Source organism: Dendropsophus ebraccatus, chromosome 9 (assembly GCF_027789765.1).
Source record: "Dendropsophus ebraccatus isolate aDenEbr1 chromosome 9, aDenEbr1.pat, whole genome shotgun sequence".
In the NCBI taxonomy this organism is placed as follows: Eukaryota; Metazoa; Chordata; class Amphibia; order Anura; family Hylidae; genus Dendropsophus; species Dendropsophus ebraccatus.
The window spans coordinates 65,240,429-65,254,816 of record NC_091462.1 but is presented as its reverse complement, the minus strand read 5'-3'; the positions used below and the strand labels follow the sequence as shown (position 1 = coordinate 65,254,816).

At 40.6% G+C, this 14,388-nt stretch overlaps 1 protein-coding gene across 2 annotated transcripts in view; it reads left to right on the top strand.

Annotated features, from left to right (window-relative positions):
* The window catches only part of PGAP1 (post-GPI attachment to proteins inositol deacylase 1), a 321,065-nt gene that overhangs the window by 63,548 nt on the left and 243,129 nt on the right, over positions 1–14,388 (top strand). Inside the window, exon 3 of one of the 2 annotated variants that reach the window (XM_069983559.1) lies at positions 13,507–13,682. In XM_069983559.1, coding sequence (XP_069839660.1) covers positions 13,507–13,682 — 176 coding nt within the window. Of the gene's footprint in view, positions 1–13,506; positions 13,683–14,087; positions 14,123–14,388 lie in introns of those variants that run through there. The other variant, XM_069983560.1, reaches the window with a different exon arrangement.

Sequence of the window (14,388 nt, the reverse complement as noted above, 5' to 3'; positions counted from 1 at the left end):
ATTTTTTTAAATAGAAATTACAAATCTATTTAATTTTCTGACACCAGTTGATTTGAAAGAAAAAGATTTTCACTGGACAACCCCTTTAATAAATTTAACCAAATAAGTAGATTTAAGGAGCTTATCAGTTGGGCTGCCATATCTCGTGATAAATATTAAAAAATTTGGCAACTATGACTGGACTCCAAATACTCAGCTACAGTTAACGTATTGATACCCACTCCACCGAGTAGCCCTCAACAATCACCAGCCTCCTCACCACCCCAGCAATGAGTACACTGATCTGATGCAGACCTGTCCCATCCAGGGGCAGACACATTTTTTGCACAGGGGCCCTTTGCAGTCTGTTTAGGCCCCCATAACCCATTTATATCTCCACTTTTCTGCCTTTGAAGGCGCACACATATGTACGCACGGGTATCCTTTACATGTGTCCTGGTTTCTCGGGAGGGCCCTACAGCACAAATGCCAGGCCCACTAAAGGACTGTACTGCAGTCTGCTGGCCCCAGTGTGGCACTGGGGTACCTGTGGCCAACCAATAGAACTGATCATGGGGGGCACCCAAATAAAGAACCCGTCAGAAGTGATATGCTGACCTGGTCCCATCCTGTACTGATGTGTCTGTGACCACAACTCTCAGAATAAAAATAACTACAACTCTCAGAATGTCTTACACTTATGAAGCTCTGAGACAATGCTGGGAGTTGTAGTTTCCGAGAGGACAACCTCTTGAGCTGTCTGCTCATTTGTACTTCAAATTCCAGCACATCCTGAGGGCTGCAGACTGCAGTAAATGCTGGGAGTTGTAGTGTTTGCAGCTGTTATACTTGGAGGGTCCTGGATGCATTGCTGTCAGCAGCAGTAGCGTGCAGGAGGAGTGAGGAGATCCAGCCCCGATCGGGCACAGCATCCAGTCACTAAGTGGGCCCCACAGGAGCATGGGGCCCACACTTCCCGTGTGCTGATGCCGCCTGGGGGGCCCACTACAGACCTGAGCCATGCTGAGCTAACACTTAAAGCGACTGTCCCCCCAAAATCTGACCCCCCCCCCCCCCCCCAAATCACTTGTACCTTCAGATAGCTGCTTTTAATCCAAGATCTGTCCTGCGGTCTGTTTGGCAGGTGATGCAGTTATTGTCCAAAAAAACAACTTTTACATTTACAACCCGGTGCCCTAAGAGAGTATCTGTGCCCTAACTTTGCACCACCCCTCTGTCGCTCCTCCCCACCCTCTTCATCATTAGGAATGCCACTGGAACATTCTCTCCATGCTGAACATTGCACAGGTCCTTAACGATCCAGCCCATGTGCTGGGCTGCCACAGGTAGGGAATAGGAGGCCACTCCTGTAGGGCACAGGGCTGCCAGTTTAAAAGTAATTTTTTAACACAATAACGACATCACCTGCCAAACGGACCACAGGACGGATCTTGGATTAAAAGCAGCTATCTGGAGGTACAAGTGGTTTGGGGGGGGGGGGGGGTCAGATTGTGGCTACAGAGTCGCTTTAAGAGTCTAAGCCTGGCCTGGGCCCCTGTGCAGCTAAACAGACTGCACAAGTGATAGGTCCACCTCTGGTCTTATCCTTCTCCTATTACTGGATGATTTGAGAAGTTTACGTTATACTTGTTTCACCAGACATCAAACGATATCTAAAGAAGCTGTTTTAGACAAATTTACACGGTTAGGCCATTTGATGATGTAGCTACTAGATTAGTTGGTTTGTTATTTCTATGACAGTATATTCTACTACAATTTGTGGTATGGATAACTGTTTTTCATGTTCATGCATCTTATTATAATATAAAGAAAATTAGTTAAAAAAAAAAAAGTTAGCAGTGCAGTGAATTTTCAGCAATTCCAGGAAAATATTAACAAGGCCTTTTTATGTTAACTGAGTTTATTAAAGTTTTTCCAAAGTTTTTAAAACAGACATACACAATCTGCATTGTATAGGCAAAGTACACTCAAGTAATGAACAGAGAACCAGTGTGCTGATACAAAAAACTGGAAAGATAAAGAGGAGGAAACACATAGATAACAGTCAGCTTGATGCAAATGGTGAGTCCAGGCTAAACAAATGAACACATATCCTGACTGGACAGAAGTGAAGCCTCAGAAAAATGAAAGTACTCAGGACATATCACGAGCTCTCGGCCCCAACTAGCGAGCCAGAGCCCGGACCCCCTGCTGGAGAAAGATAGGACACACACAACACAGCACATTCATGACAAGACGTGAAACAAACGGATATAAGACCAAATGTGCTCTGACGAGACCGGGAAGAGGGAAGGGTAGGGGGGAAGAGAGGAGAAGTGGGGTGCGGAGGGGGACAGAAAGAGGAGGGTTGTCATTGGCGTAAAAGATCCTATCCCACTCATCCCCTATGCCAGCAAGAAATGAGTCAACACATCAGATTGGCAAAATTAGGAGAGTCTACAAACAGAATCCAAGGGTTCCAAACCTGAGAAAATTTTCCGGAGCGGTCCTGTGCCTCAGCCACCAGTTCCTCTGCCCTTTGGATATTTTTGAGTTCGCTATACCATTCGGACAATGAGGGGATATGGTCCGTCTTCCAGTGCCTCGGGATCACTGTGCGGGCCGCTGCCAGAAAGTGTCTCAGCATGCTTTTTTTTCTGACTTGCCAGCGTGCCTGGCAGTAGGAACAGCAACACGACCTGCGGCGTGTTCGCCAGTGTCTTACCCGAATAAGCCTCATAGACCCTCAGGACCCTATCCCAGAACGGTCTCAGTTTGGCACAACTCCACCAGATGTGCAAAATAGAGCCTTCATCTATGTTGCAGCGCCAACATCTGTCTGACACCTCCGGGTAGAAGCGGTGCAGGAGTGTGGGGCACCTATACCACCTGGACAGTGTTTTGTAGAGAAAAAAAAAAAAAAAAAAAGGGGAGCTAAAAAGGGAACTGTAAGCTCAATATGCTAACATAGAACGAGTGGGGGTGAGCAACGCCCAAGCAACAAAACAGTCCCCTCTCCATAAACCATCCAGAAAATGCCGGACAAAGCACAGTTCTTAGCCCTCCGCGCCCATCCGATCATTGCGTGCTCGAGCAGGTCCTCTTTGGTCTGGAAGAGGAGGGATCAGGCACCAATCTGGCAGAGTCAGTAGTGGCAAATTCAGGGCATCCAAGAACGTAGGGAGCTCCGACGGATCTTTCATAGTAAGGCGTTTCCCGCCATGGCGTACAGCAAGATGAAAAGGAAATCCCCAGGTGTAGGGAATCTCCCTCTCCCTCAGCAATTGTAGCAGGGGTCTTAGTGCTCGGCGCTGTGACAGGGTATGACGGGATAAATCTTGCAGCAAGGTGATCGTGGCACCATCAAAGTCAATAGTCTCTACCGACCTGGATTTGCGCATAATTTCTTCCTTGATGGGAAAATAGTGTAATCTGCATATAACATCCCGTGGTCTATTAGTATCGGGGTTCACTGGGCCCAGAGCCCTATGTGCCCTTTCTATGTCCATGTCTTTAGAGACCGGCCTTTGTAACAGCATGCTGAAAATCCCCTAAAGGGTGGGAATAAGGTCAGAAGATTGCATCGCCTCCGGCAAGCCCCTGATTCTTGTGTTGTTGCGCCTGCTTCTATTCTCATTATCATCATGCAGGCGATAGAGCTGGGCAATGTGCGGGTCATGAGATTTTGTGGTAGCAGCAATATTGGTCACCTGCCTAGACAAGGACAACTGATCAGCAAGTTCCTCAACTCTGGTTTCTGTCTCTTGTATTGCATTTTTTTTTATGGAGCTCAGCTCCTGCTTATATGAGTTCTCCAGACGTATAAATTGCTCCATCTCCCCTCTAGTTGGAAGAGATTTCAGGTGCTCCTACCAGTCCCATGGTGAGGAGGGTGAGAGAGTTACTGAGGACGGGGAAGGGGACCCTTTATGCGGTGCAGAAGCCGGGGACGCCATGTGACCTGGCGAAAATGTCGCCACCAGCGCCGACAGTGAGGAGGAAGGAGGACCCGCCTCTAAGATGGAGAAGTCCGGGGTGCTGCAGACCGACTGGGAGCCGTCTGATACCAGAGCGGTGTCTGCGTCCGGGCTCGCGGTGGGCCGGCCGGGGCTCGATGCCGGAGGCAGGGGTGAAGGGCAAGATGGCGCTGGTGAGACCAGGCCCCGGCCTACCTCCGATATCTGTGATCCGCTCGCCACCTCGCAGAACCGCGCTGGTGCTGCAGCCGGCAGAGGCTGTAACACAGCCTCTCTGTTTGGAGCTGAGTGGAGGTTGCGGGCTGTGGCGGTGTGGGGCTGCAGCTCGGCCCGAACTTGTGGCGCCGCGGTCCGGCTTCTCTCCAGAGACTGGGCCTTATTCCGGGGACCAGCGCTCAGGAACGCGTCTAGCTGTCCTTGATGTGGTGCAGAGCGCAAGCGGCGGGTGCGGGGCTGCGCCGGCTTCTTTCCGCTGCCTCTAAATGCTGCCTCGTGGCGGGAGCTCTGCGGAGTGTAGAAAATGGCGTTAGCACCTGTAGTTTATGGCTCGCCGCAGTAGGATGACATCAGAGAGGTTTCTTTATAAAATGGAGATTTATTGCTTCTTCTTTAAAAGTAGTGAAATTACAGAATTGAATAGAAAAGAATATCAGAGAAACGTCTTACAGCCTTAGTGTCCATAGTTCATATGAGTGTTCCTTTGAAGTGAAGGGTTTGTCTTACAAATCGTCACTAGCTTCAGGCAGCTGTTGCTTCACTCAAGCATCCTGGGAGACATTCCTTCCTTCACGCTTCCATCATGGATTCCTCACGCTTACATCACAACCTTCTCCTTGAAGGCTCTGGATCCTTCTTGTGACATAGGGCTCATACCTTCTGTACAGCCCTGATCCAACCAACCTCCATCTTGGTAACTACCATCTTATATAGGTTCATGACTCACTGTCAATGTCATGTGTGTGGGCGTGTTTATTATAATTGAGTGTTTGTGTCTGCACATATATGACCATAACAAATATAGAACTCTTTCTCTATGCATCAGCATAACCTGTTTCCAGTTATGGATGTATAGTTGTCCTGCTGTGTACAGCATTACCACTCTACATAGTCATGTAACCGTGAATAGTGCTGTGTACACTTATGTATCTATTTCCAACTTATACACGTCTCCTTAGTATAGAATATGATATTATAATGTCAGTATTACAATCACTTTATACAGTGAATAGTGTTGTGCTATTATGGTGAGGTCAGCAGTATATATATGACTTATATTATATTATACCAAGATATTGTTCATTGTAAAACACATCATATTTAACATTTCCCCCTCTTGAGGATGAAATACATTGTATTGACTCCTCAAAGTATCTAGACTTTCCAATGAACAATACCTTTTATACATTAGAGATCACGGAATCTTCTTTCTTCATTCTTCTTATAAACACACAGACAACGTCTATCACTTTAATAACAAGTCTATGAAAATTATCAATTTACCCATAATAGATTTGTAGCATTTAAATTATTATGTTATGAGAAACTGTGATTTGATTTTATAAAAAGATAGAATTCTAGCTAGGCCTAGTCTAAAAAATGTATCTTCTTGTCTTCATCTGGATCCTTGGTAAACCTGGAATGGTTCAGATGACTTTACTCTTCTTGGTGTAGCAAAGTCTTTAGGTTATACATCCTTTGTTGTTAATTAATCAAAATAAGATTGGCAAAGTCTTTTGAAAAATAATTCCTTCGCTGAAAAAGTAAACAACAAAATGAATGTCTTGATATTATCCCTCATGCAATAATCCATCTCTTTTCCTTTGCATGGTAAAGAGTCTTTGAGTCTTTGTCTCTCTGGAATTGAAGCTGTCAGCTGACACCTGCTAGGCTACTGAAAAAACACATAAAGAGTTAACACTTCTTGACCCCCCTTGTTTGTGCAAACGACTTCCTCATTTCATCTGACTTCTGTAGTCTTTACAAGGGTCATCTTTAACTCTGTAACGTCAGTACCTAGAGCAGACATCTTGTAACATAACACAGTCATTTCTCATCCAGATTGTGGAGATAAAGATTTAGCTTATAGCACAAAGTCCATTGTTCTCAGACTTTAGGAGCAATCTTTTCCAACAACTCGCTGAGGATGATAGAATCTTGTATAACTTACACTTGATTAAAGCATAGTCCAGCAACCATCACTTACATATGCCATCTTTTGTCCTTTGCCATCATGACCACTGGAGGAGATTTAATGAAATGAACAAAGTCTTTTAAAACTCACTTGTAGACTTGCTGTTAGCAGAAGAGGATTGTGCAAGCAGAAGAGGATTGTGCAGACTTTTAAGCTTCCCTCACATTCTGCCCACTCGCTTCCGGTCATGGCATCTGTAGTTGGCTTGACATAGTTAAAAATGTAACAAACAAAAGAATGTCAATCATGAAGATACTTTAGCATAGTCCCAGGATAGATCACCTGAAGAAAGTTCAATAGCCATCTAGAAGCTTGTGGTACTAGAAGTCTCAGCATGCCAGTTGATCAAAGAAAAGAATAGTAAAACAGTCCATGATTTATCTGTTCCCTTCAAGTGCTTTACTTGGATAAGAATTACAACTCAGTCTTTTTCTCTGGCTACTGATCAACGCTGGAAAAAATCAAAAATCCATACAAAAATTCTAGGCTTTGATGTCTTGATTGAAGATCTACTTTTTCTTCCCTATCCTACACCAAAAACTTGGTGATTATTACTATCCTATGATAATCACAGTGTACCATAGCATATCACTCTATTTTACCTTAACTATTCCCATATCTATTTTACTCAAAAACCTCATTTACTAGAATGTTCATGTATGTTTTCAGTAAGATTATCAATAGAATATGGTCTTGCAATAGTTAGATCACTTTAAATTATCTTTAAGTATGAAATGTTATACCCAAAGATGTTTTCAACATTATTCAGATAGAATAAATAACAGAATGTTTCATTCAATGAATATGTCACCAAAAATAATATTATCAAAAATGCAGACTATTGTAACCATATTCAGTGAAGAAGCATTACCACAATTTACCAAAAATATAGTTTGAATGTTTTTACCTTTAAAAAACACCATTCCTAATCAATGAAACAATATTATTGTTATAGACCTTGTTTTGTTAAAATCAGTGTGCTTTCACATGTTCTTATATTATATACTACTTCCTTTATTTACTGGAACACTATCACCACATGTATTTGCTATATTTATAAATAATACCGCGATATAATATTATTCACCTTCTATAACCACCATATTTGTATGAGTGAATGAAATATTTTATGTGATATGTCTTGCTATTCTTGGCAGACAGTTATCTTCTTGTAACCTGAGGCAGACATCAGTAGTATCGTAGTTCTAATGAGAACACATTAAAAATAAACATACCCAAATGAAACATAAAGTTGTGTGTATATATGTGTGTGTATATATTCATACTACTATCAAACACATATGCTTGTAGATATATGCACACACTGTGTGTTCACACATTTGTGTTTGTGTATTGGACTTCTCAACTGAAAGAACTGAAACGACACCATCAAATAATCCTGTAAGAAACTGAAACAACATTTGTTAAAGAATGAACTTAAACTTCTGATAATGACATATTTATAATGACATGATTAAATATAACCCCTAAACCATTATGTATCTCTGAAAATGTGTCTTTGTATATTATTTGGATAAACATCAAATATATATCAGTGTTCTTATGATGATACTCAGGATAAAATATTGTGCACTTAATATTCTTTCCTATATTATCTCATGTTAACCCTTCTAACAAATAAGATATTTTCCTTACTCATGGTTTAGTTACAACACACACACGCGGTACCATACACATACTGAGCAGCTGCTATAACACATGTCACACATCACTTATTCCTGACATGTGTACATTCATTCATCTCAGAGGATTTTCACATTTAGTCTCTTCTTAAAAAATAATGCGCATAAAAACCTTAAGTATTTTCCTAGGATACTTCTAAAAAATAGATGTTTAATGGATCCAACAAGTCTTGGTGTATTGGTTGTACCTCAATATACCGATTCTTCCATGTTGAAGAAAAATATAGGCCTTTCTTTAAAATATTGTTTTCACAGACGAAAACATATAGACATGAAACACGAGAGGGTGAGAGAGGGAGACATGTATCTGTATTTGTCTCTTATAACTCTAAGGACATTCCAGGCCCTCCTGTTCCCATCAATCACTTATCCAAACACATGCCTATACTTGCACTGAATGAGAATAACATGCAACAGTACAATACATTGTTTAATCTCAGCAAATGCAATTCCTCTTATATTAGTGACAGATTTTGTTATGACAAATTAGTTACATCATTAAAAAGCATTGCAGGCTAACACAAAACTATTACTTTACATTCCATCATTAACCACAAAAATGCTCATACTCTTTTTTGTGAAGACTCTATAATGAGAGAAAATATCATTAGAATCACATATCATACATTTAAGAATTTAGCCATTGGGAGTGATTCCTGAAATTAACTACTAGAGTTAATAACAAATGGAAAAGTAATAGATACAATACAGAATCCTTGTACATACATATCTTTCCTGACTTCTGAATAACCCATACACTTATTTATAGCCTCTGACATTTAAAAAGAATTCCTAGGGGGAGAAAGGTTATTAGCTTAAACCATATACACTGTATATATCTATACCAGTTACACTTTTAAAACTGTCATTAATTCCCTTTCTATGTTCTCAGGATCTAAACTATGATTATAAGTGCTCCGGAATCTGCTGGTGCTATAAAAATAAAAAATATTATTTTTATTATTATCCTTATTATTATGTATTAATTTGCATAGCATTATACATATTAATAATATCTCATATATTACTAATAATACATAATAACTACTTTTTATTCCGTAATTAAATAACTCAAGTCCTTAGTACAAAGCCGGGTCCGTTACCAGTAATTAATATCTTTCACATATCATATGAAACATCTAGCCAATCCCTATTCCAGGTCTGAACACTTCATGATTTAGAAAATCATTGACTATATGAAATGCATTTCTCAAATATTGAGGTTCTCCTAATTTATGCATTTTCCTGATCTTGTTATTTATGAGTGCAAGCATGTCAGCTTTGGAACCATTTGGTACCAATCTGTCTTTGCTTGACAGCTCTGTGACAGGCCGAGGATCACGTATCCTTGGTCTCTCCCTACTTTTAGGTGTCTGAACAGCTGTCACACTCACTCCTGAATCATTTACTTTTGACATTGTCTCAAAGTAAGATTTGGGTTTTACATGAATCTTTTTACGTCTCTCTAAATAAATTTCATTATTGAAATATGTCTTAGAGATGCATGGCTGTTTTGACATTTTAATCTCTTTTTGACTAATTTGTGGGATTTCTCTGTGGGACTTTGACTTACTCTGCCACTCCTGCCGTCTGGCGATATCGATTACCTTGGCAGCTTCCAAAATAGATTCCTTGTCAGATGCCAATACTCTGGTTACAGGATCTAAGAAATTGAACTTCTGTATAAAGCAATTTTTTACATTGGACAAGTTAGAACAAATAACTTTATAAGCTCGTTTGTACATGGACATGAATGTAAAAGTACATTCGTTCCAGCCAATTCTTAATTTATTCAAAATGTCCAAAGTAAGAACCTCTGTAGCATTGCAGAGTAACCTTAACCGTCCTACGTCATCACAATGTAACCATTCATCATTGTCAAAACACTTTTTTAATTCTAGGCATCTACTTATTTTTACTGGTAGCCAAAGTCTAAACAATTGGTTTTTTTGCTCATTTGATAGATCAAATTTCTCAGCAAAACTCTCAAAAATCTCTGAGTTCCTGCATACATGCACTTTCTCATCATATGCAGTACATTCCTTACTTAGGTTTATCAAGTACCCTTGTAACTTCAGTTTTAAGCTGGCTTCCTTTATATTTAAAAGTTTCTTCTGAAAAGAACTGTCTTCAGCATGGCCCATTGACACATTCTCTTCAGAAATACTACACTGCGTAGCTATGTCTATTTTTGGATCAGTTACAGTCGTTACACTAGGATCCATACATTGTTCAACAAAAGAATGATAAACATTCACCAAATGTGCAATGTTTCTTAATCTTAAATCTTCATCTAAGTTTCTATTCATAGCACTACATTGTGAATACAAATGCATCCATGCTATACTTAAATCTGGCTTATCACTAGACTTTACTGTACATTCTACAGTACATTTCCCAATAGAAGATAAAGTTTCCATACTTACAAACTTGTTCGTGATCATCAGCACAGTCACGTGGCTGGATTCCCGTTGTCCTTCCTACTGTCCTTAGGTTCTCCGTGTTCCGAAAGCTTGAAACGTATGTCTCTGGGGTCTCGACTCTTCCCCCCTGTTCAAGCTAAAGGAGCTTGGTATGGCTGGCACGCCAAACTGTAGAAAATGGCGTTAGCACCTGTAGTTTATGGCTCGCCGCAGTAGGATGACATCAGAGAGGTTTCTTTATAAAATGGAGATTTATTGCTTCTTCTTTAAAAGTAGTGAAATTACAGAATTGAATAGAAAAGAATATCAGAGAAACGTCTTACAGCCTTAGTGTCCATAGTTCATATGAGTGTTCCTTTGAAGTGAAGGGTTTGTCTTACAAATCATCACGAGCTTCAGGCAGCTGTTGCTTCACTCAAGCATCCTGGGAGACATTCCTTCCTTCACGCTTCCATCATGGATTCCTCACGCTTACATCACAACCTTCTCCTTGAAGGCTCTGGATCCTTCTTGTGACATAGGGCTCATACCTTCTGTACAGCCCTGATCCAACCAACCTCCATCTTGGTAACTACCATCTTATATAGGTTCATGACTCACTGTCAATGTCATGTGTGTGGGCGTGTTTATTATAATTGAGTGTTTGTGTCTGCACATATATGACCATAACAAATATAGAACTCTTTCTCTATGCATCAGCATAACCTGTTTCCAGTTATGGATGTATAGTTATCCTGCTGTGTACAGCATTACCACTCTACATAGTCATGTAACCGTGAATAGTGCTGTGTACACTTATGTATCTATTTCCAACTTATACACGTCTCCTTAGTATAGAATATGATATTATAATGTCAGTATTACAATCACTTTATACAGTGAATAGTGTTGTGCTATTATGGTGAGGTCAGCAGTATATATATGACTTATATTATATTATACCAAGATATTGTTCATTGTAAAACACATCATATTTAACACGGAGGCACGTCTCTACTCTGCCATTGCTAGGCCACGCCTCTCTAACAAGGCCTTTTTTATTGGACAAAGGGCAGGGAAGTAGTGCCATGGGAAGTGAAGGCAGACTAATACCTGGCCAACATTTTCCTGGAGAAATTCCATCAAACCAAAATGAGGGCCAGGAGACCACAGAAAAGATGTTGTATGAACTCTGTTGTGTGTATATGTGTGTGTGTGTGTGTGTGTGTGTGTGTGGTGTGTGTGTATATATAATGTGTGTGTGTGTATATATATATATATATATATATATATATAATATATTATATACTCACTGGCCACTTTATTAGGTACACCTGTCCAACTGCACGTTACCACTTAATTTCTAATCAGCCAATCACATGGCGGCAACTCAGTGCATTTAGGCATGTAGGCATGGTCAAGACAATCTCCTGCAGTTCAAACCGAGCATCAGTATGGGGAAGAAAAGGGATTTGAGTGCCTTTGAACGTGGCATGGTTGTTGGTGCCAGAAGGGCTGGTCTGAGTATTTCAGAAACTGCTGATCTACTGGGATTTTCACGCACAACCATCTCTAGGGTTTACAGAGAATGGCCCGAAAAAGAAAAAACATCCAGTGAGCGGCAGTTCTGTGGGCGGAAATGCCTTGTTGATGCCAGAGGTCAGAGGAGAATGGGAGACTGGTTTGAGCTGATAGAAAGGCAACAGTGACTCAAATAGCCAACCGTTACAACCAAGGTAGGCAGAAAAACATCTCTGAACGCACAGTACGTCAAACGTTGAGGCAGATGGGCTACAGCAGCAAAAGACCACACCGGGTGCCACTCCTTTCAGCTAAGAACAGGAAACTGAGGCTACAATTTGCACAAGCTCATCGAAATTGGACAGTAGAAGATTGGAAAAACGTTGCCTGGTCTGATGAGTCTCAATTTCTGCTGCGACATTCGGATGGTAGGGTCAGAATTTGGCGTCAACAACATGAAAGCATGGATCCATCCTGCCTTGTATCAACGATTCAGGCTGGTGGTGGTGGTGTCATGGTGTGGGGAATATTTTCTTGGCACTCTTTGGGCCCCTGGTACCAATTGAGCATCGTTGCAACACCACAGCCTACCTGAGTATTGTTGCTGACCATGTCCATCCCTTTATGACCACAATGTACCCAACATCTGATGGCTACTTTCAGCAGGATAATGTGCCATGTCATAAAGCTAGAATCATCTCAGACTGGTTTCTTGAACATGACAATGAGTTCACTGTACTCAAATGGCCTCCACAGTCACCAGATCTCAATCCAATGGAGCATCTTTGAGATGTGGTGGAACGGGAGATTCGCATCATGGATGTGCAGCTGACAAATCTGCGGCAACTTTGTGATGCCATCATGTCAATATGGACCAAAATCTCTGAGGAATGCTTCCAGCACCTTGTTGAATCTATGCCACGAAGAATAAGACATTTTTTATCCATTTAGCTGCTGGATTCTGATGCCCCCTCCCTCCAGTTGTCATTACACCATTCCAACTACATTTGTGCACTACAGTTCAGCAATTCCCCCTTTCTCCCCACTATATTTCAAAAATTCACATAGGCTTTTAGTGAAACCACAAAAGTCAAAATTTTCATTATAAAACTGGAAGAATACCTTTTTGTTTTTCATGTATTACACTGTCTGCTATACTTTTCTCATAAGAGTGGCATATAATAAATTAAATAAATAAGTAAATAAATTATAGATATAGATTCAATAGGGGATAGACAGTTGCTGTTTCTCTGACTAACTGGAGAAGAGTCTCCTCTGTCTCCTCCCGAATGTAATAGGAGGAAAAAAGACAGCACAAAGTGAACTTTAGTGCAGACGAACAGGAATATAGGTGTAGTATCCCGAAGTATAAAAAACTTATTGTTACAACACATACAATAAAAAGCTAAAAATATGCCAATAGGAAAAATGTTTCGGAAATCATCCCCTTCATCAGATCCTTGAAGGTAGTAAAATTAAACAGACGTGTTCATAAATGATCATTCGCCATATTTTTACTGACTGGAATGGCGCCAAAACATGAGCAGGGATTTAGACGTGGCTTATTTACAAAACACTTCGGAATTCTGTACCACTTTACTCTATAGTAATTTTTTATTCCTATGCTAGTAACACCAATGCAGCATCATTCTGTTTTCTGCTGCTTGTAAAGATTTTATTGCTTGTACTTGTTTCTTGTACTTATGTCATTTTCTGATGTTTTGTTTCCTCAGTTCGTTCTATTGGATCAATTGCTCTTCGGAAAGCAGAAAACATTGGTTATAGATATCACTTTGATATTTTTAGCATCAACTTCAATGAGGAACTTGTTGCACTTTATGGTGGCAGCCTTCACAAACAAACTCAATTTGTACATATTAGCATTAAAGCAATCCTACGCCTTTATAAGGTAAGATTTGTTTCAAAACTTTAACTTTTTTTTATAGCATTTACTGCTTGTTAACGACTGATGTTGGATATAGGCCTCATGAGCAGTTGTACGTTCCCACAGGATGATGGATATATCCATCATACTGATGATTGTGTATTGCCCAGTATGCACATGCGGTTGAGGCAGCATAGCCTAAATAGACAGCTAAGCTCCTGCCAACACTGGTGGAAATGGTTACCATAGCAGCCAAAAACCAGATCATGGCCTCTGGCATGCTACCTATAGAAGCCTCGCAGGCTGTTATAGACAGGTATAGGATGCTGTAGTACAGATGTACTATACCAGTAATCAGACAGACAAACAAACAAACAAACAAACAAATCACCCCCTGATGAAGGAGACGAAACGTACGTCGGGGTTTGGCGGCATCCAGGACGAGCAGTAATACTGTGTGATGGGTATGCTCTGCACTTTGCTTTATTTATTTATATAGCACCAGTCACTTTATTAGAGACAGCTGTATATACATTGCATTCATGATTTCATCTATTAGAAAGATTAGATATTTATTCATTTTTTCATGGTGACTTGTGCTAAGGTTAGTCTTTATCCACTACTTTACAGCATTATGCAGCCTGTATCATGAGGTTACCCTTAGCTGCTCTTCCTGGGTTGTTGTCTTCCATGTGTGGTTCTCTGATTTTTACTGCGATTTCATTGTTAT